Raw genomic sequence first — 25,676 nt, forward strand, 5'->3', positions numbered from 1 at the left:
TTGGCTTGGAGTGGTAAGGATAGAAGCCAGGACATATGCTTAATGCACACTCACCCCTGAGCCACACTCCCAACAAAATGTAAACTCTTGTTTTAACAATGTTAAAGGAACCTGAAGATGAACTGCTGTGTGTAATCAGCATTTAAAAGCCATATTCAAATGTTGTAAAGTTGCATCATACCCCTACCACTAGATCTTGGCCAGAGAAGCATCCTTTCGCCACAGGTAGTAGCTAATGCAGACTGCTCAAAGTGCTAAAAATGATAGGCTGTCAGTGCTCGGCCCTAAATGAAAGGTCTTCACCAGCCTCCCATCCTGCTCTGAAGCCCAGGAAACATAAGAAGAGATGGAGAGAAAGAGGGAGAGGGAGGAGCAATGTGACAGTCTTCTGGACATAACATGGGGATCCATCTCATGAACTCAGAATAGCCATGGTTTTCTGTGCAAGCCCTGCCGAAGAGCGAGGCAGCTGAAATTCTGGGTTAGATGGAAGGGGTGCTCTCCAAGCCACAGCCTTCACTGAAGAGTTATTGGCAGTAGATAGTTGTCCGGGAGCGACAGCCATTCATTTTGATGGTGTAGATACTGGTAGGATCCCCATGCTCCAGATGTCCCTTATCTAGACACATATAGGGAGTACTAACTGGTCTTAGTAGGATCTCAAAACAAGACATGAAGTTGGTGGGCAGGGCATGTTGGTGAGACAGGAGTTGGAGTGGGAAAACACAGGTAGATATAATTATATTTCATTTCATATATGAAATTTTGATAATTTCATCCAGGACTCCTGCATGCTACGCAGTGAATCTTAGTCTCCATGCTGAGGCAGGAAGATTGCTAATGGTTTGAGGCCAGTCTGGTCTACAAGTGAACTAGGCTGTCCTGAGATACATAGCAAGACTGCAACAAAATCAAAACAATCCAAACCAAACAATATAAATAAAAGAACCAGCTACAATGCACTTGCATTATGATTTTACCATGTCAAGCCTAGAAGGGCAAAAATTATTAAGAAATACAGTTAGTGGTTGGGGCGAGAGGAGGAAACTGATGGCTGTAGGCAATGAACTTGGGAGGCTCAAAAAATATTCAATGCAATTATGCTAGTAAGTTTATCAGACTTGTCAAAGCACCCTGAACTGTCTGGTAACGGTAGCACATACCTAGAATCCTAGCACTTGGGAGGCTGAGGCAGGAGGAACAAGGTCATTCTCTGCTCTAAAGTGAGTTCAAAGCTAGCTTGGGCTACATGAGCCCATCTTAAAAAACATATCAAAATCAAAATTCATTCAACACTGACAGATCTTGCTTTAAAATACATTTAACAAGACTTGTACAGAAGCAAACTGTATTTGTGTATGCTAATGAAAAAATAAAATCTTAAATGTCATTCATAACGATATCAATAACCAACAAAGGACTAGGGAGATCTGCTAATCATTGTCCATAGCTTTGTGTGGAAAACTAAGACACATCACTCTGAGTAAAGATCTAAATGAAGGAAAATGAAGTGACTAAAATGTATAAGCAATTCAGTTAATGAAAGCCCATTCATGGAATCAGTATCTGAAACAAAAACCAGAATTTTTAACATTACATTTGTGTGTGTGTGTGTGTGTGTGTGCGTGTATAAAACAATTCACACATATGGCAGTCAAGATCATTGTGGGAGGTGCGAGCTTTTCCTCCTTCCTCCATGTGAGATCTAGAGTTGACCTCAGGCTTGACAGTAAGTAGCTTTATTCTTTGAACCAGCTTGCCAGCCCTACAAACAGGAATTTTGACAGTCAATGCTTAAGCCTCTCTAAGGTTCTTATGGAAACACACTACACCAATAGAAATTAAGCTTCAAGAAGAGGATGCAAGGACTCTCAATATCCTATAAAAACTTATGAACTATGAATGGTGGTAACTCCCATCAAAGGATGCTGGTTAAATGTTGGGAGCCGCAGTCAGCATTCACCATTCCAAGATGGCGCAGGCATCCCGTGTCTCCACTAGTAAACAATTAACTGCGCAGCTGCAAGGGCAGAAAGCCCGCCAAAGTCACTGGCCAATCCCGAGGCGTAATATTGGGTGATGAGTGAACAGCCGATCAGAAGTGAACACGTCACTCTAGGGTGTATTTAAGCTGTGCCTCTTCCTGTCTTTGGCCCTTCCAAGTCTTTTCACATCTGTGATACAGAGTAAAGCCTCGCTGTGGTGATACCCGAATTCCATCTCTCGTGTCTCTCTTCCACGGGCGAGGGGGGACACGGGAGGTGCGCACAACAGTTAAAAGCTGCAGATTAAAACACAGTGAGGAAAATGGTCACTCTGGTCAATAATGCTAGTTATATCGCTGATTCAGTGCATCCAAAATATTAAAGAAAACAGGACATCAGCATCAGACCCTTCAGATGGGAAAAAAACAAATGAGTCTCTTCTTGTTAACATATGCTACTTAGAGCAAGAGAACAGAGTCTGAGAAGATACGTGTATACATTTGCATATATCACCCAAAGGACATATTGAAAAGAGCCTTTGGGGGACTATGGGTAAGTTTTCTCCAAGTTAGAATATCCTAATAATTTTATGTAATGTTTAATATCACCAGTTACCTGACAGAAAGAGACTCAAATATCAATGCACAATAATACACAACCAAACAAAGGAGGCAGGCGTGGGGGTGGGGTAAAGACATCAAACAGATTCCTGTACAGAGTTGGTGGGGACAGAAATGGATAAAACCACTTCAGAAGACTGGCACTCATTAGTAAAAATGTTAGTGGACATATGGCCTAAGACCTAGTATGTCCATCTTAGGAAAAAGAAATACATCCACCCACAACACATGCTGCATCTTTAGAGGCTCCAAACAGAAATGAGTAGCCAATCAAAAGTGGATTTTAAAGTGTTGTTCATCCAATGAACAGTGGACTACTAGTATAACATCTACAAAAAGACAAACAGGGCTGACGACATGGCTCAGTAGATAAAGCACCTGCTGCTGAAGTGTGAGGGCCAGTTCAAATCCCCAGAAGCCACATGAATGCTGTGCGGACATTGCTTCCTGCATTGAACCTGTAGTTCTAGCAGTCGGAAGGCAGATAGGATCCCCTGGGGCAAGCTTGCTAGCATTGGTGAGCTCTGGGATCAGTTCAGGAGACCTAGCCTAAAGAATAAAGTGAAGAGCAATGAAGACTCCTGACACTAACCATGAGCCTCCACAGACATACAAGATCACACATGCAAACACAACTGCATAGACAGAGGCAAATATGTACAAATCCCCACACATAAAAAAATTGAAAAAAAATTGGAAATCTAAACACAGTCCAAATTTCAAATTACCTTTTTACATTTTTATTTTTACTTTTTATTCTTCTCTCATATATAGGTCCCGACTGCAGCCTCTCCTCCCTCCACTCCTCCCAGTCCTCCACTCCCTCCTCCCCTCTTTCTCAGATCCATTCTTCTTCAGTTTCCTTTCAGAAAAGAGCAGGCCTCCCAGGGATATCAACTGAAATTGGCATAAGATGCAGTAAGATTAGGCACGATCCTTCACAGCAAGGCTGAACGAGGCAACCCAGTAGGAGGAAAAGGGTTCCAAGAGCAGACAAAGGAGTCAAAGACATCTCACTCCCACTGTGAGGAGTCCCACAGAAACCCCAACTAACTAACATGTATGCACAGGACCTAGTGTGGATCCAGGCAGGCTGTGATTGCTGCTTCAGTCTCTGTGTGCCCTATGAACCCTACTTAGTTGATGTTTGTGGGTCGAATGTGTTCTGGTGTACTCAACCCCTTTGGCTCCTACAGTCCTTCATCTTCCTCTTCTGTGGGGTACCCTGAGCTTCCCCTAATGTTTGGCTGTGGGTCTCTGTGTCTGCTCCCCTTCCCCAAATTATCTCATTTTAATATTGGCTTTTATTTATATTGTAATGGAGTGACTGGCAGTCAAATGTATCTTCATAGTAACTTTAGTGCACACACTACATGACAATAAAATTTGTAAGTATCTCACTAGAAACTGGCATCTATCAAACTGCTGACCAAGCCTCTGAAGTCGTTGCCTCTTTTGCACAGCAGTTGAACTCTACTTGGCTAAGTGTTTTTGAAATCCTTTAAGTATCACTTCTCTCTGCTCAAACACTTCTTACATTAAAATTGCTTAGAATAAGTTTGTTTTTAATTAACCCATCAAGAATATAAAAATATGAGTAAGTGAATGACTGCAGGAAATTATGAGCTCTAGGGAATTGCATTAAATTATAAAGTCATGAAGGAAAAATAACTGCTGGTCTTCTTAGAAACTTCCCCTGGGAGGAACAGAATATACAGATATATATAGGATGAATGGTATATATGTACACATGCATGGGCTTGACATTCTGGTCAATGCTGGGTTCTTCTGAGGAAAACAAATATCCAGAGAAGGGACTCAGGCTTACCAAAGGAGCCCACTTTTATTTAGAAAACAATTCATTTTTCCAGAAAATTAAAAAATACTCAGGGTAAGACTGTGTGTAGTAAAACCAAGAGGCATGTGTGTACACAGGTCACAGGGTCACAGTAAAAAGCTGACAGTGAGATACAATAAGAATTCTGTCAGAGGAGAGGGAGGGATAACAGAAAAGCAACTATTTATCAAAGCTTCGCAAAGATAAAGGCTAAGTCTTGGCCTCTTAGCTTCCTTTGGACAGTGTCGTATCTCATTCCCTTCTCCTACAGTGTTCTTTAAAATTATAAACTTAAAAGAAAATCTTACTGTAAGCATATCATGCACATGCTACTAAAGGATGAAATTAAACCACGGCATCTTCTGTAAAGCAAATAGATTTATTATGCACTTCATGTACAACGGGATGTTTTTGCATAATATAATACAAGGAATAAAATAAAACTTTACACTGTGAAATTCAATGTACATTTTAGGTTATTTACACACCCCACACAGAGCGAACAACAGAAAAAAAAGCATTTGTCTGAAACTACATTTGCAGAAAGCGTTGACAGAGGGCATTAAGCAAACCAAACAGCTGCATAGCCAAACAGCGGGAGGACTTGTTCCAGTCTCTGAAGTACTGGACTGGTTTTGGTTGAGGGTATGGTAGAGGTGGGAAAGGATGGAACAAAAGGTATTCGCTGTATACCACAGGGCGCTGGTTTCCGGTCCTCTTCCTCCTCCCCCCCTCCCCCCAACTTTCCTGGAGCCCTTTAGATGCTTACTTCTCTGATGTTTCACCACTTACCATACCATACTGACTTTTGGGAAGGAGCTTAAAGGGACACTACAAGAAAACGTTATAAACACACTGATGCTCTAAACAGTTGATTTACAAAATTTAAATACTGGAATTTCAAAAAGAGCCATTTGTTATTTTTTTTATTTGTGGGACCATTTCTTATCTTTGTAATAGAGCAGAAGTCATTGTTTTTCCCAGTTGTGGTCCTATCCTCTCCCCTACTCCAAAACGAACAAGTACAGCAAGCAGGCTGGCTGCAGCACCCTGGTCAACCTGGTCCCCATCAGAAGCCATTTTTGTTATACTTTGAGTCATAATTAATAATAAAAACAAAAACAAAAAAAGAAAGAAAAAAACACCCCAAGGAATACTTATGAGAACCCTCTTTTTCCAACAGGTTCTTCCCTACCGTCTGTCCCACACACATACAGATGGACACGAGACACTTGGAAAACACAAATCCATAATGCGTTGTCTTTGCCCTTTGGTCACAAGGTGCAACTTTGTAAAAGTAATAAAATTAAATAAATATGATCGTAATAATTCAAGGTGAATAGAAAACCTGGCAGCTTTTGGGTTATCTTTCGTTAAAAAAAAAAAATACACCTAATAAGAAATCAGAGGCTCCTCTTCTATGGTAAATGTGTGTAAATGTGTGAGGAGTCACACTGGTTCCAGTAATGGGGTGTGATCACACTTATCAACAGATTCAGAAACACTTTTAAGGCTGCCTTCCAAGAGTCCTGTTAAGTGTCACTAATCAATGTCCCATAGGGACAAGAATTCAATCCTTGAAACATTCACATTTGACTTGTCAGTATTAACCGTCTCGTCACCTTAAATCTGAATGAGTTCATCAGCTGTCCCTCATCCTGGTTATGACTGACAGATGACACACAGGAAATGAGTTTGGCTGACACTGAAAAACACAAGGCAAGGGAAAACTTCCACAAAGACTCAAGCGAGAAACACTCATGGCAAGCAATTACACATCTGAGCGTCCACAAGCAACACTCCTTGTGCCCCTCCACACGCTATGACCATCACTGGCCTCTCACTAAAACATTCCAAGGTTCTCAGTAGTAGCAATGGTTTTGTGCTCAATTTCCAAATTCTCTTTCCCCATTTCCCCTTAGAAACTGCACATGGAGAGCACAGAGTCCCCAAGGCTGGGGAGATGAACAGGACTCGCCGAGGATCAAATAGTCCTTGGCTTCCGAACCATCCTGCCAAATGCTTGCACGATCCCTCTAAGCTGCTCCATCCTATGTGCAATTGTGCAAAGAAGAAAACAGGAAAGAGTATGTGGCTAGAAAAGTGCAGGCCCATCACTTCCATCAAATAATAAAACATGTGCTGTGACTGATGGTTGGTGGTATCACTTGTGATAGACAGCACATCCGTACATTCAAGAACATCCATCCCACCGAGCCATTCACATGTACCCAACTGGTTCTGACTGGGGCTAATTTGATCATGCAGTAACTGGCAAGTGGAAACAGCTCAGAGCAGTGGGTATTCAATTACAATGAGAGATTACATTTCATTTAGCTGGAGGAGTTGAAGGCAGCCGGTGAATGATTCAGGGAACAGGGTGCCATCCTTAGCTGGACCTGGAGCCTCTGTCTGACATGCCCCCAGGCACTGACTGCTCTGTCCCTGAGAATGTCCAAGCTTCAGGAACGATGGTCCATCTACTTGCAGGTGAGATGACAGGCAGGTGGAAGATGGCTCAGAGCCACTGTGAATGCGCAGAGTGGCTGCAGTTGGAGTGGCTGGCGTGTGCCTGCACTGTCACATTCAGCCTGACACAGACGGTCCTTGATTGGGAAAAGGGAGAGTGTAAACTACCCGAGTGACTCTCTACACTACCAGAAGTGATCCCTGTGGAAAATTCATCTCAAAGTCATTTTTCACCTCCATGTGGCATCAACCCAGATGCTCGACTTTATCCAATGCTGAAGGTTAGCGGACAGAAAACAGTTGCAAGAATTGCTTTATTGAGGAACATCTCTTAAATACACAAGAACCAGGCACACCAGACAATGCGATCGATGGGACTAAGTACACACCACGATGCAGAAAACAATAAATACGGAACACTGCCTTTGCGGACACCTGACTGTGGCACATGCACGTTTACCGAATGGGAAAATACTCAAAACCGGGTTTGGTTGTATGGAGGAGCTGCAGGTTACATCTGCATTTACCCACTGTGGGGGAGACTGCTTCAGCATGGGGGCTGTGCTGAGAAGGGCAGCCTTGCTGGGTAGGCACATGACAGTAAGTCAGGACACAGTACTGCAGGAGTCACAGTCTCGGCAGCATGGCCGCGGGCGTCTGGCTTCCATCTGGCAGCTGAACGGCTATTCCAACCACAATGCCTTCTGTTTCATACAACTAGAAACTGGAAAAAATAAAAAAATAAAATAATTCCTACACTTTTCTTATGACAGTTTTAAGACCTTATAAAAGAATGTATTATCCACTTACTATTCATGCATTTTGGTATGTAAAGAACAATTTCAATACATACACAAATATTCATTATTCTCCCAACATTGACCTTATATCCTATTTTTAGTATCTGACACAGATGCAATCTTTTGCTTTTACAAGAGCTCTTGGGAGTTTAGGAGTCACACCACCAGAATTAAGAATTTGGAGAAGTATTCTTGAATGACCTTGGATTGGCCATCCATCCGTTCTTACAGAAGGGTGTTTAGTTTTAGAAGATATATTTAATGATATTTCATCTATCAATTTTTAAAACTGTATCAGCAAAGACAAGAGGAACAAGAGATGTAGATGCTAGCTTGCCTGAGTGAGACTGTCACCAGAAATCAGCTGTCTACAAAGTCACTGTACTTCAGACAAGATGCTTAATGAAATCTTCAGTTTATTCCTAACATGGAAAAGTGCCTCTCAGGGAGCATCCAGAGTGCAGAAGTGCACACCTGCTACTCCCCACCCACTTCTACCTATGCAGTGAAGCCTCCTTTGAGGTGAGGATAAAAACATTATTTAATATGAAATATTAATGACCTGAACATAATATATGCTATCTTTATCTTGCCCCTAAGTATGTAAATAAGTAAATATGATAAACCCACACCATGTGTATATTACATGCCAACATTACTAGATTTTTGGAAGAGTCATCATATTTAAATCCATGATCTGTTTCTGGGAGAAACATGGAATTAATATGTAGCAATTACCCACTAGGTACAGCTCAGTGCTTCAAAACCAAACTCTGAATACTTAGAAAACCACCTTGTTTTCCATCAGAAATCTGATACAAGGGAATGATAATACGGGATAACACTCTTAATTTAGAATTAATAAATGATATATTGATCTGTTCATCTACTTATCCAATACATTTTTACTGAAAGAGTGCCACAGGTTTGGACCATGATCCAAGCACATGAACGCAGCATCAGATACAAACACATCCCATTCAGTCTAACACTTTGAGGGGGAAAAGGGAGAGGAGAGAAAGAACAGATTAGGCCCCTATGTATATATGTCTCATCTACTGCACATCATCTGTCACCCATTGTCTCTGTCTCTATTACCTAATCTTCTCACCATCCATGTACCTAACATCTATTACCAATCTATCATCTATGTCTATTAGTTATCGGCATATCAGCATATCTCTCAGTCATCTGCTGTCTATTACCTATTAGAGATCTTATCATTGATTTGTGCGTCTGTATATAGATCTGTTGATCCTGTGTCACATAGTGCTTTGGATAGATGCTGGGATTTGGAGAACTCACACTGAACCGAGCGCTGGGATGAGCTCCGTGATTACACACTGAGGGAGGTGACTGAAGGGCCCTGAGAGCACCAGGCAGGGGGCATTTTAAGGAAGAGGAGTAACAGTCTGGTTCCTTTATGCTTTGCCCTGCATTCTTACCTCTCACAAGGGTGTTTCCTTCTTGTAGTTGAAGCTGGGGTCAGAGCCTTCAATCTGAAGCTTCAGGGCTTGTTTAAGGTTCAGCTCTGTCTCCGAGGGGGGGAAGCCCTCCAGCACCTCCTGATGCCCTCGTTCCTGCACGGTTCGAGGGACGGAGACCCTGCCCAGGAAGACCTGGTTGCTCTGCAGATGGTAATTGGGGTTGGTCATTATCCCATTCCTCCTCTTCTGCTCGCCGCTCTGCTGGTGGATAAGAAACTGTGGCTGGGCACGGTTGCTGTCCTGAGATGAAGGGACTACGATTTTACACTGAGATTCAGCTGGAGTCTGTTTAGGTGGGCTACTCCCAGACTTGCCGACAGGTCCTCTTTTGTCAAACTGAGTCATTTCATATTCTAGAACCTTTGGCTGTGAGGAATTATTTTGCTTGGCTTTCTTCCCAGCGGACCCAGACTTGCTGGAGTTTTCTGACTTGCCTCCTTTACTTGATTTTGTTGACTTCAAACTTGGTTTCACCTGGCTCCATTCAAACTCACTACTGGGAGAATTATGGCTGTGTCCTAAGGACTGGGTTGTGGAAGAGGGGGACACGACTGACTGCCTGCTCCTGCTGCGAGGCAGCGAGTGCTGCTGGATTTGCTCCGTGAACGACAGGCTATGGAAACTGTCAATGGGCACTGTCTGGGCCGTGGCTGTGGAGGACGTCGTTCTCAGAGATGAATTTTTTGAGCTTTTCAGAGAATTGTTGGACAGAGACGACTTCTGCCGATCCACAGTCGAGTCTGGAGACTCTGACGGAGAGCTGAAGGCATGCGCCGGCCCATTGGGCAGGCCTCGGAGGGAAGGCTGCAGATCTCCTCCGCCAGTACCACCAGAGCTGCTGGACCTGAGGGTCAGAGACTGCATCTTGGACGGTGCCGACTGTGGAGGTTTCTGCTCCATCGTGTGCACAGGGGAAGGGGAGCAGCCATTCAGACTGGAAGCACCGTATTTTTCTAACAGCTTAATGATCTGAGAATGCCCGTTTTTGGCTGCCACCCTCATGGCAGTGCGTCCAAATTGGTCGGCATGATTGGGATCAGCACCGTGCTCCAGCAAAGCCTGCACTACGTCCACATGCCCCTCCTGGGCTGCGATGCAGAGGGCCGTGGCTCCTTGGTTGCACGTGTGGTCCACCACGGCGCCATGCTCTATCAGGAGCTGGACCACTTTGACATGGCCCTGCCAGGCTGCAGACTGCAGGGCCGAGCGCTTCTCATTATCTGCCGCATTGACATCGGCATGGCAGGCAATAAGTACCCGCACCATCTCCACGTGACCCTGCCAGCAGGAGACGTGCAGCGCTGTCCTCCCCTCTGCGTCACTGGCCTCCACGTTTGCACCGTTTTCCAAGAAATACTCGGCCATTGTAAGCTGGTTTTCTAAGGCCAATATGTAAAGCGTGGGCCGCCCATCGGCGTCTTTGTAGTTCACATCAGCCCCATGACTGAAGAGTAACTCCACGATGTCCCGGTGTCCTTCCAGGGCAGCAACACGTAATGCATTTCTCCCATCATAGCCTCTCTGATCAATGTTGGACTTGTTCTCCAGCAGGATCTGGACACAATCATAATGGCCCTCTTGGGAGGCCAAAATGAAGGGGATGCGCCCATCATTGTCAATCTCATTTGTTCTAGCACCTTGTTCAATGAGAGCTTCACATATTAACCTGTGACCCTCAAAAGCTGCCATATGTAGAGGCGTCCAGCCAGCATCATCTCGGTGGCTCTCGTCCAGGCCTCTGTCCAGGAGGGTGCGCACCACCTCCACGTTCCCCTGTGCTGAAGCTATGCTGAGAACTGTCCGGCCTTCGCTGTCGATGCTGTCCACGGCTGCGCCCCAGAACAGAAGTGTGTTGACCACAGAAGCATGCCCCATGGAAGCTGCAGCCAGAAGGGGTGTCCGCCCGTTGTTGTCAGTGTGATCGACATCTGCTCCTCCTTCTAGAAGCAGGTCTACCACGTCCACATGACCCTCGTAGGCAGCCACCAGAAGAGGGGTCATGCCATCTTTGTCACAGTGATCTACCTCAGCCCCTCGATCAATGAGGAGGCTCACGACGGATGCGTGCCCTTTGCTTGCAGGCACACAGAGCGCAGCCACGGAGAGAGCGGTTCTGCCATCCACGTCCTCGTGGTTTACCTCTGCGCCGTGGTCCAGCAGGTGCTCGACGATCTCTCTGTGGCCCATATACGCTGCGGCTATGAGTGCAGTCCTCCCTTCATTGTCGGCTTTGTTGACCTCGGCACCGTGTTGTAGAAGGTTCAGGACAATGTCCTCGTGGCCACCCCAGGCTGCCGCACGCAGAGCAGTCCGGCTGTCTGCATCTGCACAGTCTACCTTTACGCCAGCGTAAAGCAGGGCTGACACCACCTCGGTGTGGCCCCCCCAAGCAGCAGACCTCAGTGCCGTCCAACCGTCCTGATCTGTGTGATTAATGTTGGCTCCACACCCAATTAGACAGTTAACCACCTTTGTGTGCCCTTGTCTAGCAGCTAGAGTGAGTGGCGTGTGTCCATGGGCGTCTTCGATCTCTAAATCAGCTCCCCTGGAGACAAGCAAATTCACAACATCCAGACTGCCACTGTACGCGGCATTGGCCAGCAGAGTTCTCCCATTGGAATCACACTGATTGACAGAAGCTCCATTATCCAGTAAAGTCCGAATGGAGTCCTCTCTCTCCAGGGCTTGTCGGACAATGCAGGACGTGCGGTCATCCTCGCTGTTGACATGAGCCCCAGCTCGGATGAGCAGCTGCAGCACCTCTTGCTCCTTGGGTATCAAGGTGGACAGGGAGTCTTTGACTGGGGTACCATTCCATATCATCCACAAAGCCAGTTCAGCTGGCTCCAGCTGCAAGTTTGAATTAATCAAGTGCAAGGCAAATTCTTGTGCTTCCAGTGGGGTCAGGTTCCGGGCCTGGCAGGTATAGCTCATGGCCAGCATCCTGTGCCCTTCTGCAGCGTTACACAGGTATTTCTGGGTGCAGTGCTTCACATCCAAGAGCCACTCGGCAAAGCTGTGGTGAAACAGGATCTTGGTGCTGCCCAACCCATCCACCAAGAGCTTGGAGAGGACATCTAGCTTGCGCTGAAAGTCTTCCAAGGTTAGAGACATATTTTTGGTCCACACAGCATGGTATAATTCTGTCATGGTCAGGGGCCGGCAGGCAGCAAGGATCACGTTCAGAATTGGCTGAACTTTGGCAAACTGTTTTCGGACAAAAAGTCTCTGACAGAGCCAGAGGTAGAGACCGTTCAGGGTTCCTGGGATGTCACGGATCTCCCGAAGCATGATGAAATTCTCCACAACTCCATCCAGCACACGCTCCAGGTACAAGAAGCACCCGCTGCTCTTGATGTGCAGCTGGTTCAGCGTCTCGGCCGTCTCCTTGGTGAGGTGCTGCCGCAGTGCCTCCTCTTGATCCAGGCGGTGCAGGATGTACTGCTGTACGTCCTTGACAATATACGCCTTCCGAAGGTCATCCAAACTGATCTTCCGGAACCCTGCAGAAGACAACCCAGTTGAGTAAGTAGGGCAGAGATGGGCATATGTATGAAGAAAGTGAGCCGATACAAATAACCTGACTCATGGGTTAATACGAACTAGAAAATCTACCAAGACCTGCTAGTATGCAAAGCAGTTTGCATATAAAAACACAAATGGCAAAGCAATGATTTCGTTTTCCTACCAACAAATGTGGCTACTATCTGCTCTTGCAGTGTGGTACCCATTTCAACTCCTTTGCAAGAAGCACTAAGTGGAAACAGACAGACCTATCCAGCTATAGAAGTATCCCGTGAAGACATATATATCTGAGCATCACATTTGTGAGAGACAAACAGGACTGTTTTTTACACAAGCACTGGCTCTTCCCACCCATCCACTTGACCATGCCTTAGGTTTAATGTGAGTGGTTTATATCCAAACAGAATACCAGTCACACTATAATACACTGCTTTATGATATCAAATTAAAATAATTAAATCTCAGACTGTCAAGAAATAACTGGAACTAATTAAGATGCAAATTGCCAAATTATGTTCGTAAAACTCTAGCACTGTAAAAATAAAGCCATTTACTAAAAATGTCAACCAAAGCTAAAGAATTTACCAGTGGTGGCTACTCTTAAGTTCTTCAAAGCAGACTATGCCAGCATCTTCCAGAGGAACATAGTATATAGAGCTGGATTTGTTAGGTAACTGTTTGCCTCATGGAAGAAGCAGCTACAGATAAACTTGTCAAGGCTGGTGTGTGTGCGGAATATGATCCAGAATCAGTCATGAGCAGGGCAAAGCATGACTGTAGGCAAAGCTTTTGGAGAAAAAACACTCCAGAAGGAACCATGGGGCTATGACAACAGCAGGCACAAAAATCTACACTTGATGGGGATGATGAGCAAAAGGTAGGTCACATAGGGCTTACTGAGAGTGGATATGTTGAAGGTGACCCCAACACCTGCCTGATATCACTGAAAAACAAACATCTGAACCCAAGCTTCAAATACTGGAAGGAAATTTTTGAAAAGCACAATCTGCCAACAAAAGCAAAATAATCTAACACATATGCAAAGCTATGTTTATATTGTGGGAACATAGCCGTTACACTGCATGCACACATGCACTCACAATACCGAAATCCTCCACTTCAGAAGATAAATGTTGAAAAAGGCTCTGCCCTCCAAGGAGGGTATGGAACTGAGTTTGTCAGCCATGTTAGAACACACATCACAGCACAGCCTTGGCCATGTTCTGCCTTGTGTGCATTTGCTCAGTGGGACTTTTCTTCCATAAGGTGAATACCCAGCTTAATCAACCCATGTGTGTGCCCCTTTAGAGAATACTTTTAGCTTTAATTTAGCAGCTGCACTTTAACGGTGTTGGAGTTTTGTAAGCATAATTTGGTCAGTGGCATCTTCTTGGTTTGGGCTCTTTACTGACAACTGGAGATTTAATTATTTTAATTTGATAACATAAAACAAACCAGGAATGCCCCCCCTCCCCCATATGTGAGGCTGAAGAGGTGACTGGCCTCCAAGCCTCTTCCTATATGTTCACTTCCTTATTGTGTTACAAGTCACTCAAACAGTTTAAGGTACAAAGGAATCTACCTGGTGAAGTAGTGCATGATAGTAATTCCAGTATTGGGAAGCTGAGGCAGGAGGATTGTGAGTTTGAGGTCAGCCTTTGCTACACAGCAAGTTCCAGGCCTGTGGCTAATAAAGAGTACTGAAGTGGTGTGTAGTGGTGTTTTAAAGTCTCCAAGGTGATGTGCACACAGACTGATCATGTGAACGATTATACAACCCATTATGCAGAAATATCTATAATTTAAGCTAATTAACTAAAGTCATCTGATGAAAACTTGAGATAACAAAAACAGAATTGGGCTAGGCCTCCACAGTGCCTGGCCTGATGCCTCCAAAGCGGGCTAAAGAAAATGCTAGTGAGACAGCTTTCCTGTGTGTGTACAATACCGGGGACTGAACCCAGGGCCTCTGAATGTTGGGAAAGGGCTACCCCTGGGCTATATGCACTGTAAATTTTCATACACATACCTTGCATATGCACTGTGAAGGAGGTTTTTCTACCTTATAAGTGAGTTAAGTGCAGGCTCAAAGGCTGCTTGAGTCATCCACCATGACTAATGACTAATGGGGTCAGAGTCAGGGCTTTGTGTGATGCTGAAGTATTTCCTTTCCTGGCAAAGCTGAGAAAGAAAATGATGCTGACAGAGATGGGAGGAGGAAGTCCAAGGGCATGGAATTGATGCTGTGCAGAAGGGTGCAAAATATTTACAACTCGAAAACAAATCCTTCCCAAATCGAAAGAGTGATGTTGATTTAATAAGAATTTCTATTTAACACCAGTAAGAGTTATTTGTTTACTACGGGGTGGACAGCTTGTGCCAACAACCCTGGCTCCATGGAAGCAGAAACAGGAAGACTGTCACAGGATCAGGATCCACAGAGTGAGGTTCATCCCAGTCAAGGCAAGACTGAGTGGCAGAAACAGGACAGAAATAAGAACCTAAGGTTCCATTTAGCTCAGTTGGGCCAGCATGTGTAAAGCTCTGACTGAGCTGCAGTCCTGAGGTTCTAAGAAACTGAACTAACACACAGAACCAAGACCACCCACTGACCAACAAGGTGAACATCCTGACCTCTGAGAATGACCTTATTTATTCACTGGGTACGGGGGATGGAACTTCTCACCACACTCACGCCTGGGACTTGCCCACAGGAGCCTTTTGAGTCAGGGTCTTTCACTGGCCTAGAGTTCACTATGTCGCCTGGGCTGCCTCTCGGGTAGGGAGGCTATCACACCCAGCTTTTTATGTGGGCTCTGGAGCAGGTGCTTTGACAAACAAACCATCTTCCCAGGCCCCACTAAACCTCTTTTCTATTTTTGGTAAAATATTTCAGTGGCCATGACACTCCTTGGCGCTGGCTAAACAAATGGGTTTGAGTCTCTGCTTACAAATGAGTGCAAACATGGTCAGTGCCTTGACAGGGCCCTGAGCCCATGCTTACAAACAGGTGTTCACATAGTCAGACTCCTGACAGGACCAAAGTCTGGGCCCACACAGTTAGGACCCTTTTTCATGGAGTCTGTATCCTAGATGAAAGGATAATTAGTTAAATACAGACATGAAATCCAGACAGATTTAAGTGGTATTAGATCTACGAAGAAAATAAAAGCAGACAGAGTGGGTGTACAGAAGGTGACTATGTAGAAGGAAGGCACAAATTAACAAGAATGGAAAACATAGTCTTTGTGTGAATGTTCTATCTGAGCTGTGATGGAAGTGGGAAGATGGCGAGAAGCTCAAGGGATGGACATTCTAGTATTGTGTGCAAGCCGGCAAAGCAGATGAGGCAATGTGGATGAAAAGGCAGGCATGGACATCACTGCGTGCATGAAAGCCTGTAATAGAACAGAAGTGACCCACGTCCAAAGGACACGTGGCCGTGGCGTTAGCCAGTGACTACAAGTAGCCTGGAGGACAAAGGGTCATTGACCAGGCCAGTCTGGCAATTGAAGTTGGCTATCCCATCCAAAATGCCAGGGGCAGGAAGCACTTTGGGACATTTCAGATTTTAGAATATCTGAATATACATAAGAATGGAAACCATCTCCAAGTACAAAACCCATCTGTCTCACATGCACGTTTATCCACATAGCTTGAAGGCTTGGGTAATATTTTAAATAACACACAAAACAGAATCCTGCCCTGGAGTTCTCCTTGGATACACTCAAGCAGATTGACGATGATGGCCCTGCAGTGAGAACACTCCAACCTGCATGCCAAAGGATAGGGGAAAGAAAGCACAAAGAGGAGGTCTGTCCTCTTCCTTTGGATTTCTACTGCTTTGATGAGATACCAGGACCAAAAGCAACTGGAGAAGGAAAGGTTTTCTTTCATCTTCTAGCTTGTACTCCATCATGCAGGGAACTCACGGCAGGATCTGAAGGCAGGAGCTGACTCAAGGGACCATGGAGCAACACTGCGTACTGGTTCTCCAACCCTGCCTCTTCCCTCCTGGGCCCCACGCTTGCTCAGCCTGCTTTCTTTATACTTCCTAAGACCACCTGCCCAGAGATGGCACCGCCCACAGTGGTCTGGGCCCTCCCACATTATCAATCAATGCCCCACAGATCAATCTTGTTCTCAACTGAGGTTTCTTCTCAAATGCCTCTAGCCAAAACACTTGTTCACAATAAAGAACACCTGGCAGGTGAAGCCAAGCACCCAGGCTTATAAGCAATAATAAAAATTCAGGCTAAAACGGATTTGTATTAACAAATGAGAATGAGATGACTAGAATATTGCCTTGGGTATATCTAGCACCTCACAGGACCCCACTTTACAGACAGGAAGCAGGAGCTTAGGCAAGCTGCCTGAGGTCACACAGACAGTATGAGCACTATTGTGGACATGCTATAGTAACTCACTTATGCAAACGGATGACACACTCAGGGGTTAGAAGATGTGCTGCTTTTGAAGAAGACCCATTAGATTCTCAAGATCTCCACTGGGCCACTCACAGCTGCCTGTAACTCCAGTTAGACCGGATGAGGAACTCAAGTGCACATGCCCCCTCACATGTATGAGATTTAAAAGTTCATAATGTGTACAGAACATAAACTGAGCTGATGCGACCAGGTGACTTGGAGAGGGAGACCACCTTTACCCTCACCCATCAGAGGAGCTGCCTCACAGCACTGGCTACCGTCATGCTCATCCAAGCTTTCACCCAAATACTGCTGTGGCTGCCCTAAGAGCTCTACTCAGCCCTGTCACGAAGAAAGGATAAGAGACCCTCTACAGGACTGAATTCCGGAGCCACTCAAGAGACGCTGACTTAATGACTAACGAGCTGTGAAGAGCATACAACTACTAAAAAAAGGCACAGCTAATCGATCGCCAAGTTGGGTCTTACTATAGGGAGTAGAGAGAGACCGTTTTTGTATGTGCACACATTCATGTGTGTGTGCATGCATGTAGAGGCCAAGGAACAACCTTAGGGTTCACTCCTGATTGGCTAGGCTGTCTCTGTCTCCCCAGCACTGGATTAAAGGTTTGTGTTCCCCTGCCTGGCTGGGCTTTGCTGTTGTTTTATGTATGGGGGTTCTCATGTCTGCACAGCAAGCACTTTATTCACTGAATTATCCCCTCAGCTCAGGGAAAGAATTTTCGGAAAAAGCCAATGTAAGCGGTTTTAAAGCACACCACACCTTATTTTAAATATGATCTTAAGGTGGTGGTAGTAAGAGACTGAAGAGGCTTATGTAGCACTCAGACCTCTGTCCAAATACTTTGCTACCTACAAGAACTCCTCCTGGGTCCAGTCGTGAAGAACACAACACTCACCAGTAAACATTTTAGTGACAGCTCTGCTCTGCTTCCGGGCAGAGCAGAGAAGCAGGAGCCATGGGGGAAAGAACTCGTGGTGACCAGCCAAGAGCTCTGCCACAGTCCCAGAGAGGCTGGGTGATGTCTGCTCCCCTTCCACCGCATTGCAGCCTTCGTCCACGGAGTCAACCAATAGGTAGAGGCTCTGCGGGGGTGGCTTCATCCCCAGGAGTGGGAGTAGCACACACCTGTAAGACAGTCACAGAACAGGTCAATGTCACAGAAAGGGCACTGGAATTCATAGTTCAAATGATTAGTTATAATGTTATAAAAGCAAAGAGATTTCAGATAAAAATGTATCTTCTATGTAACTCATTTCCTAAAAGCATCAGCCTCCATAGTACAGCGTGTATTGTATTACACACTTGCCTGTGTATGCGCTGTGACTCAGCATAATTAAGGATGTTAGGAACTGGATCAAACTGGATTTCAACACCCTTCTTGGTGTTCTGAGTCAGTAATAAAATGCTTAGATGGTTCTGAATGTGCTAAATACAGAAAGACAGATAAGCTCTGCAGACACCATAGCAGGAAGAAACCTACTGTCCTTGTTTGATTTTTTGGTCAACTTGACACAAGCTAGGCTCATCTTGGAAAAAGGAGCCTCAACTGAGAAAATGACTCCATTAGACTTGTGTGTGGGCAAGTCTATACTGCATTTTCTTGATAATCAGTAAAGTAGGAGGATGCGACCCACTGTGGATGGTGCCAGCTGGGCAGGTGGTCCTGGGAAGTATAGGAAAACGGGCTGAGAAAGCCACAAGGAGCAAGTGAATAAGCAGCACCCCTCCATGGTCTTTGAGTCAGTTCCTGCCTGAGTTCCAGCCCTGATTCCACTCAGTGATGCTATATGGAATCGTAAGATGAAATAAACCCTTTCTTCCTCAAGTTGCTTTTGGTCATGGTCTTTATCACAGTGATACCAACCTACTAGGACAGAAATTGGTACCAAGAGACCAGAACTAACATGAAACCTTCCCTTTGCTAATCAATTTGACAATACTGGTTAGCTGAAACTGAAGAATCAGCATAATAAAGAAGAGAGCAGAATCACTGAATTCAGTGAAGTCTTCGGAGAAGTGTTTCCTCAGGGTCAGCACACAGAAGCCATGGTGCAGAGAAGGCTAAGTCTGTACCTAAGTGCTAGCAGTTGAACTTGGCAATGTGTAAGAGTTTCCCAAGTGGTACTGGTTTTGAAGGCATAAAAAGGTCATAGAAAACAGCTGAGGCTTGGCACTGTGAGAGGCCAGAAGAGGTCATTGATGAAGGGACAACCTCGGTTGCCTTAAAAAGCCCCAGGATTAAAGGGGGTCACGTAGAGATGAAGCCTAGTACCATGTGGCAGGTTCATAGCCCCTGACAACAGCTCAGGAGAGACTATCGTAAAGGTATGGTCCAGTTGCACTGGAGACCTCAGCATTTTGGATTTTGGAGATGCCGGTATCATGAGATGACCACCAAGGACAGCAGCAGCTGTGGAAGGGCACAAGCCTGAGACTGAGACAAGCTCTTTGGAGCCCAGAAAATTGTGAGTCCCAGATGAACGTTAAGCTATTTGCACTGCTGGAGTTTGGTTTTGCTTTTGACTCTGATTCCCTCTTGGAGTTTTGGGCATTTGTTCGTTTGATTTGATTTGTTTTGTTTTTTACAGGTACTCACAGTTATGAGACTGTCTTAGGTAGAGTTACTATTGCTGTGATAAAACACCATGACCAAAAGCAATTTGGGGAGGAAAGGGTTTATTTCACTCACAGTTCCATATCATCATCAAAAGCAGTGGAGGCAGGAACTCGAGCAGGGTGGGAACCTCAGGGCAGGAGCTGATGCAGAGGTGATGGAGCAGTGTTGCTTACTGGCTTGATTTTTCCCAGGCTTGATCAGCTTGCTTTCCTATAAAACCCAGGACCACCAGCCTAGAAATGGCCTCACCTAGGATGGGTTGGGCCCTATCACTCGAATTACAAATTAAGAAAACGACCTATAGGCTTGCCTATAGCCCAATTTTATGGAGGCACACTCTCAGTTGAGGCACCCTCCCCTCTGATGATACTAGCTTGTGTCAAGTTGACATAAAACTTGCCAGCACATGCAATCTCTTTAAAATATCCAAGTCTCCTTAAAAATCTGAAGTCTCTGGGCTGGTTAGTTTTATATGAACTTGATACAGCTAGAGTTATCTGAAAGGTAAGAACCTCACTTGAGAAAATGCCTTCAAAAGATCCAGCTGTAGGGAATTTTCTTAATTAGTGATTGATGAGGACAGGGTCCATTTTGGGTGGGGCCATCCCTAGGCTGGTAGTCCTGGCAAGCCATGATGGCAAGCCAGGAAACAGCACTCTTCCATAGCCTCTGCATCAGCTCCTGCCTCCAAGTTTCTGACCTGTTTGCATTCCTGTCCTGATTCCCTTCGATGATGAACTATGATGTGGAAATGTAAGCCAAATAAACCATTTTGTCCCCTAGTTGCTACTTTGGTCACAGTGTTTCATCATAGCAACAGAAACCCTACCTTAGACACTGAATTTTGCAAAGTGCTTTAAAACAAAAAAGACTAGGATATTTAGTTACATTGGTTCACGTCACAAATATCAGTAAAGAATGACATCATGGAGACAAACAGAAATGAAAAGGTAATGGTTTAATAGATGTTTGTGTGTCAAGTTAACAAGGGCTAATAGTATTTATTGGTTAATTTCTCAATTTAACACAAACTAGTCATTCTTGGAGATGGAACCTCAACTGAAAAAGTGCCTGTATGAGACAGGCCCGGAGGCAATTCTGTGGAGGCGTTTCCTTGATCTGTGATTGAGCTAAAAGAGTCTACCACTATGAGATGTGTGGGTAACAAGCCAGCAAGAAGCACTATTCCATGGTTCTGCTTCAGTTCCTGCCCTGACTTCATGATAGACTACAATTGTAAGCTGAAATAACCCTTCTTTCTTTCTCAGGTTGCCTTTGCTCATGGTGTTTTAGCACAGCAACAGAAGAGCAGCTAATACATTTATCACACGATCAACAGACTTAAAAAGTGTTCCGTGAACATTTCTCACAGGGGATCTATGCATGGACAAAGTCTAACCCATACTCACTCTGAGAGACACTACAGTAGTAATTTTATCACCTTTCCTTGCAGCAGCGCACACTACAATGAAGCCACCGGTTTTCCAGTCTACACTATACTTTAGATATGCTGAGATCACCTGCAAGGCTCTGGGGGACCTTAAGGAACAAAGACCCCATTCTCTGGATGCCTACAGTCCACAGAGAAAACAAAATAATGACATCTAACAAGCTGACCACTGCATCTTACCCTATCTAGTACTCTGTCTGCTGTGAACACAAAGGTTGGTTAAAAAACCAAAAACAAAGAGACAGTAGCACAGGTTAGTTCAGCAGTTCCTCAAACACACATCTATCACATGAACCAAAGATCTCTGTTCTCAGTCCCGTGAGTGTCTGAACGAACCTCAGTGCTTCCACAGCTTCACTAATAACCCACCCCACAGTAGAAACACACGGATGCATGCAACCTGGGAAAATTACAGACTGCACACATCACACAAGAGGGTGCCACTCTAGCCAAAAAGGAAACAGAAACAGGCTAATGGATTCAGATAGCCTCCCTTCCAAGAAAATGGACCAAGATCTGTGTCTCAGTGCCTCAAAATGGCTTCTCCAAAAAGATCGTGGGGATGTGATCTAGAACCTGGCTGTGGGAAAGAGTCCAAAGAGTGCACAGGGGACTCTGGAAGTGACAAGATTGCTTTATACCATCACTGACTCTACATTCATCAAAATCATACAACTGTACAAGTTTGTACAGTTGCAATATTATTGCATGCAAACTAAAAAATTTAACATGATATACAATAAAATATGCAAAAAAAAAAAAAAAATCTCTCCTGGTAATGTGTCCCTGGTGTGGGAGTCTGAGTTCTTGGTAACAGCTGACTCTGCTCTTCACACACTAACACTAAGCAAGTTGTTATACAGAAAGCCCTTTGTTCATGGGCTGGCCTGGCCAGGGCCTTCAATCCCATCATTACCCCTCAAGCTACCAAGGTCCACACTGCCCTGGCAGCATGCTGAGTCCAACCACAGGTTTCTGCTTCCAGGCCCTGACCAATAATTACTGCTTACCCATTCGCTCCAACTCCACAGGCCTGCTTGTGGGCCTTTGAACAGACCCCCTCTCCCTGCCAGAAGCCTCCTCATATGCCTGCTCCATGCTCACTCTCCTCTCTATCCTCAGAGCTCAGCTCAAGTTCACACACAGAGGGCTTCGGTTAGCACTGCTCACTCTGCAACCTGGCACAGGGAGGGTGCTGCTAACACACACTGCTCAAAAGCCCTCAACAACTGGGACTAATCAAGTCATCAAGGTCTGGTAGTGCGGCATCTACCTCCCTGATCTCTAGGTAAGAGAAAGGATGGTTAGGTGAACTGACCTTTGCCTTCCCAATAGCCCACCCAGGACCCTGAGGAAGGATTACCTATAAATGTTTGCTGGGTGAGTGACTGAGGGGCCTAATATATTTATAAAGCATTTATTTATAAAGATTTCTATCCCAAATGTATAAAAACCTCATAACACTCAACAATAAGATACCTACAACTCCAGAACAGTGTTCTTCATTCCCAAATGTGAACATAAACGACTCACTTCTGCCTTCCACTCAGCTCCTGTGGGTTTGTGGTGGTTGGGTTTATGTGTCCAACTTGGCTGGACCACAGGATGCCCACACATGATCTTCTGTTCTTCTGGATGTTTCTGAGGTTAAGGTCCCAAAGGTCAGCTCTCCCCCAGTCAGCTGAAGGCTAACTGCATGACTGCCTTAGTAGAGGTATCAGTTTACTCCTCTCTTCAGGTTCAAAAACTCATCTGTTTGGGTCTTAAGGAAGCAAGCTTTGCAATGAGAACTTGCACAATCCACTGCCCTGACTCAGGTCAGCTTTCCTAGGTCTCCAGCCTGTTAGCTGCACATCTTGCAGGTTCTCAGCATCCATCACCATGGAAGTGAATTCCTTAGAATTAATCCATTTATTACAACTTATATGGAGCACTCCAACACAGGGCTTACTCTAAGGCCACTTGCATGTGACTTTTTTATGTACTTTGAAGGTTTCTATGTAGATTCCATACTTGGACCTACACAACATGTTTCTACCAGCTGTCTCTCTCTACAGGGTACTGTGAGATCACTACGCTCCACAACACTGGAAAACAGCTCATTTTGTGATTTCTTTTAGGGTTAGGTTCTCGGACTAAACAAATGAAAATGTTTCCAGAGAGCACTCTGGGCCTACAAAGATGAGCACTGTCATGTATTATAAAAAGGCAACCCAGCTGCAGTTCCACAGGGTTGTTACATGACACTGTGGCAGTCCATGCCACAGTGGGGACCTGACCTTCTTCTCAGACATGAGGAATGTCCTAAGAAGTACCAATGCCAACTGTGGGAGTCCAGTTTCAATAAAGCAGAAGCAGAGTGACCTGATTCCTCCATTTCTGACAATCATTTATGCTCAATGTTAGGCCATGGCTGAGGTATAAACCTCAACTGGCATGACCCTGAGTGGTGCTGCTGCCCCAATGCTGAGGAGAAAAATCCAAATTCTGAAAAACATTAAGAGTGGTGTGTGTGTGTGTGTGTGTGTGTGTGTGTGTGTGAACATTTAGTTTAAAAGGCATTTACAAAAACACATACTCAGGAGAGTGGAGGGGTGGGGGGGTGGGGGGCGGTTGGCAGCAGCTAAAAAACAGTAGCTGAAAATAGGACAAGCCAAACACAAAAGTCAAATGACTACAATTACTTCATGAAGGTTGCATTAACTTTGCATTTAAAAAAGGCTACATCCTTCAGTGATCTGCCATAGGCTCCCTGTGCTGGCTAGTTTTACGTCAAGTTGATACAAGCTAAAGTCATCTGAAAGGAAGTAACCTCAATTGAAAAAACTACCTCCATAAGATGGCTATAGGCAAGCCTTCAGGGCATTTTCTTACTGCTTGATGAGGAAGGGACTTAGTCCATTATGGGTAGTGCCATCCCAGGGCTGCTGATCCTTAGTTCTATAAGAAAACAGGCTGAGCAACCGATGATGAGCAAGCCAATGAACAGCACTCCTTCATAGCCTCAGCATCAGCTCCTGCCTCTAGGGTCCTGCTCTGCCTTTCCTCAGCAATCACTAGACTTACCTGGAAGTGTGAGCTGAAATAAACCCTTTCCTTCCCAAGCAGCTTTGGCCATGGTGTTATATCATGGCAACAGTAATCCTAACTAGGACAATCCCCATTCCCTCAGCACTGGTGCTGTTAAACAATTCCTGGTATTTTTATACACAGTAGGATACCAGAACCTTCTACTAAACTGGGGTGTGCAGACATTAAAGTCACTGATCTCTGTCTATGAGAGAGAGTGGAAAGTGGAGCAGACACAAAACTTTGGAGCCCACGCATCTAAAGCACACTGTGTGTCAGCATTAACTCTGCTTCCTACATAATAGGATTATTGTATTCTACTCCATAAATACTTATTTCTCTTCAGGCTAGGGACTGTGGAGAGAACCTGAGCAGGAGAAGGGATGAAGATGAGGAAGCAGTGAGGTCCTGTAGATGCAGAACATGAGTGGCTCTGCTCTCTCACTTGGTTACCTGCTAGACTTACACTGTGGATATGTACACCTCTCTAAACTCATATGTGAGCCTTTTTTCTCTGGGCTTCAGTGAAGTACTGCTTCAGTGATGAGTGGCCCATGATGAGGTTTTACAGGAAGGTTTTTCTATTTCTGTTTTAAAATGTGTGGTCAAAAATCTGAATTATAGGGCTGAAGGGGTGGCTCAGTGGGTATAGCACTTACTGCACAGGCATGAGAACCAGAGTTAGAAACCCCAGAAATCACGTAAAATGTGTATCTCGAAACACAAAATTTCTAAAGAAAAACTGGACTTGGAGTTAGGAGAATCCTCAGAAATTGGAAGGCTAGCTAGTCTGGAGTACACCGTGGCAAACAAAAAGAAACTGAAGACAGACACTAAGAGTGCCCACCAGTTTCCACACATGTGCCATGATGAATGACTTGCAATGACAGGTATAAACTAAGCTGTTGTGATTCCAGGGGAGCATAAAGAACCAAGATCTTCAAGTATTTAATATTCAAAATCCACACAAGATGCTAAAATTCCAGGGCTGAAAGGTTTTCAGGTTACTAGGGCATGCCCTTAAAGAAGTCACTGGGATATTGGCCTTGTCTCCTCTTTCAATACCCAGCCATAGGCCAGCGGCTGTGCTTTGAACATGCTCCACCACTACTGGATAGCAGCACCACCACCAGCAGAGACCTAAGCATAATGGGCTCCCTTGCTCAGTGACAAGAACTTCGAAGCCTGTGAGCCTAACCAGCCTTCGTCTTTGAACTGGTTTTCTCACAGGCTTGCCAGTGTCACGTTACCATTTATAGAGTGTGAGACCACACACTTCCAATGCTAGAGTCTCAAGTCTCCTCCCTGCCAAAAAGTCAGTGTCCAAGGATTATCCATACAAGAGCTGAGGGGAGAGCTCCCCAAC

General features: G+C 45.0%; 1 protein-coding gene across 3 annotated transcripts in view; it reads right to left on the bottom strand.

Annotated features, from left to right (window-relative positions):
- Positions 1-4,802: 4,802 nt before the first annotated feature.
- Positions 4,803-25,676, bottom strand: part of Ankrd50 (ankyrin repeat domain containing 50) — a 34,416-nt gene continuing 13,542 nt past the window's right edge. For all 3 annotated transcript variants that reach the window (XM_076932320.1, XM_076932321.1, XM_034500559.2), the window contains exons 3-5: positions 18,070-18,299; positions 9,157-12,701; positions 4,803-7,635 (exon numbers count right to left, since the gene is read on the bottom strand). In XM_076932320.1, the coding sequence (XP_076788435.1) occupies positions 9,160-12,701; positions 18,070-18,299 (3,772 nt within the window). In that variant the 3' untranslated portion in view covers positions 4,803-7,635; positions 9,157-9,159. The remainder of the gene's footprint in view (positions 7,636-9,156; positions 12,702-18,069; positions 18,300-25,676) is intronic.

Source organism: Arvicanthis niloticus, chromosome 4, assembly GCF_011762505.2.
Source record: "Arvicanthis niloticus isolate mArvNil1 chromosome 4, mArvNil1.pat.X, whole genome shotgun sequence".
Taxonomy (NCBI): Eukaryota; Metazoa; Chordata; class Mammalia; order Rodentia; family Muridae; genus Arvicanthis; species Arvicanthis niloticus.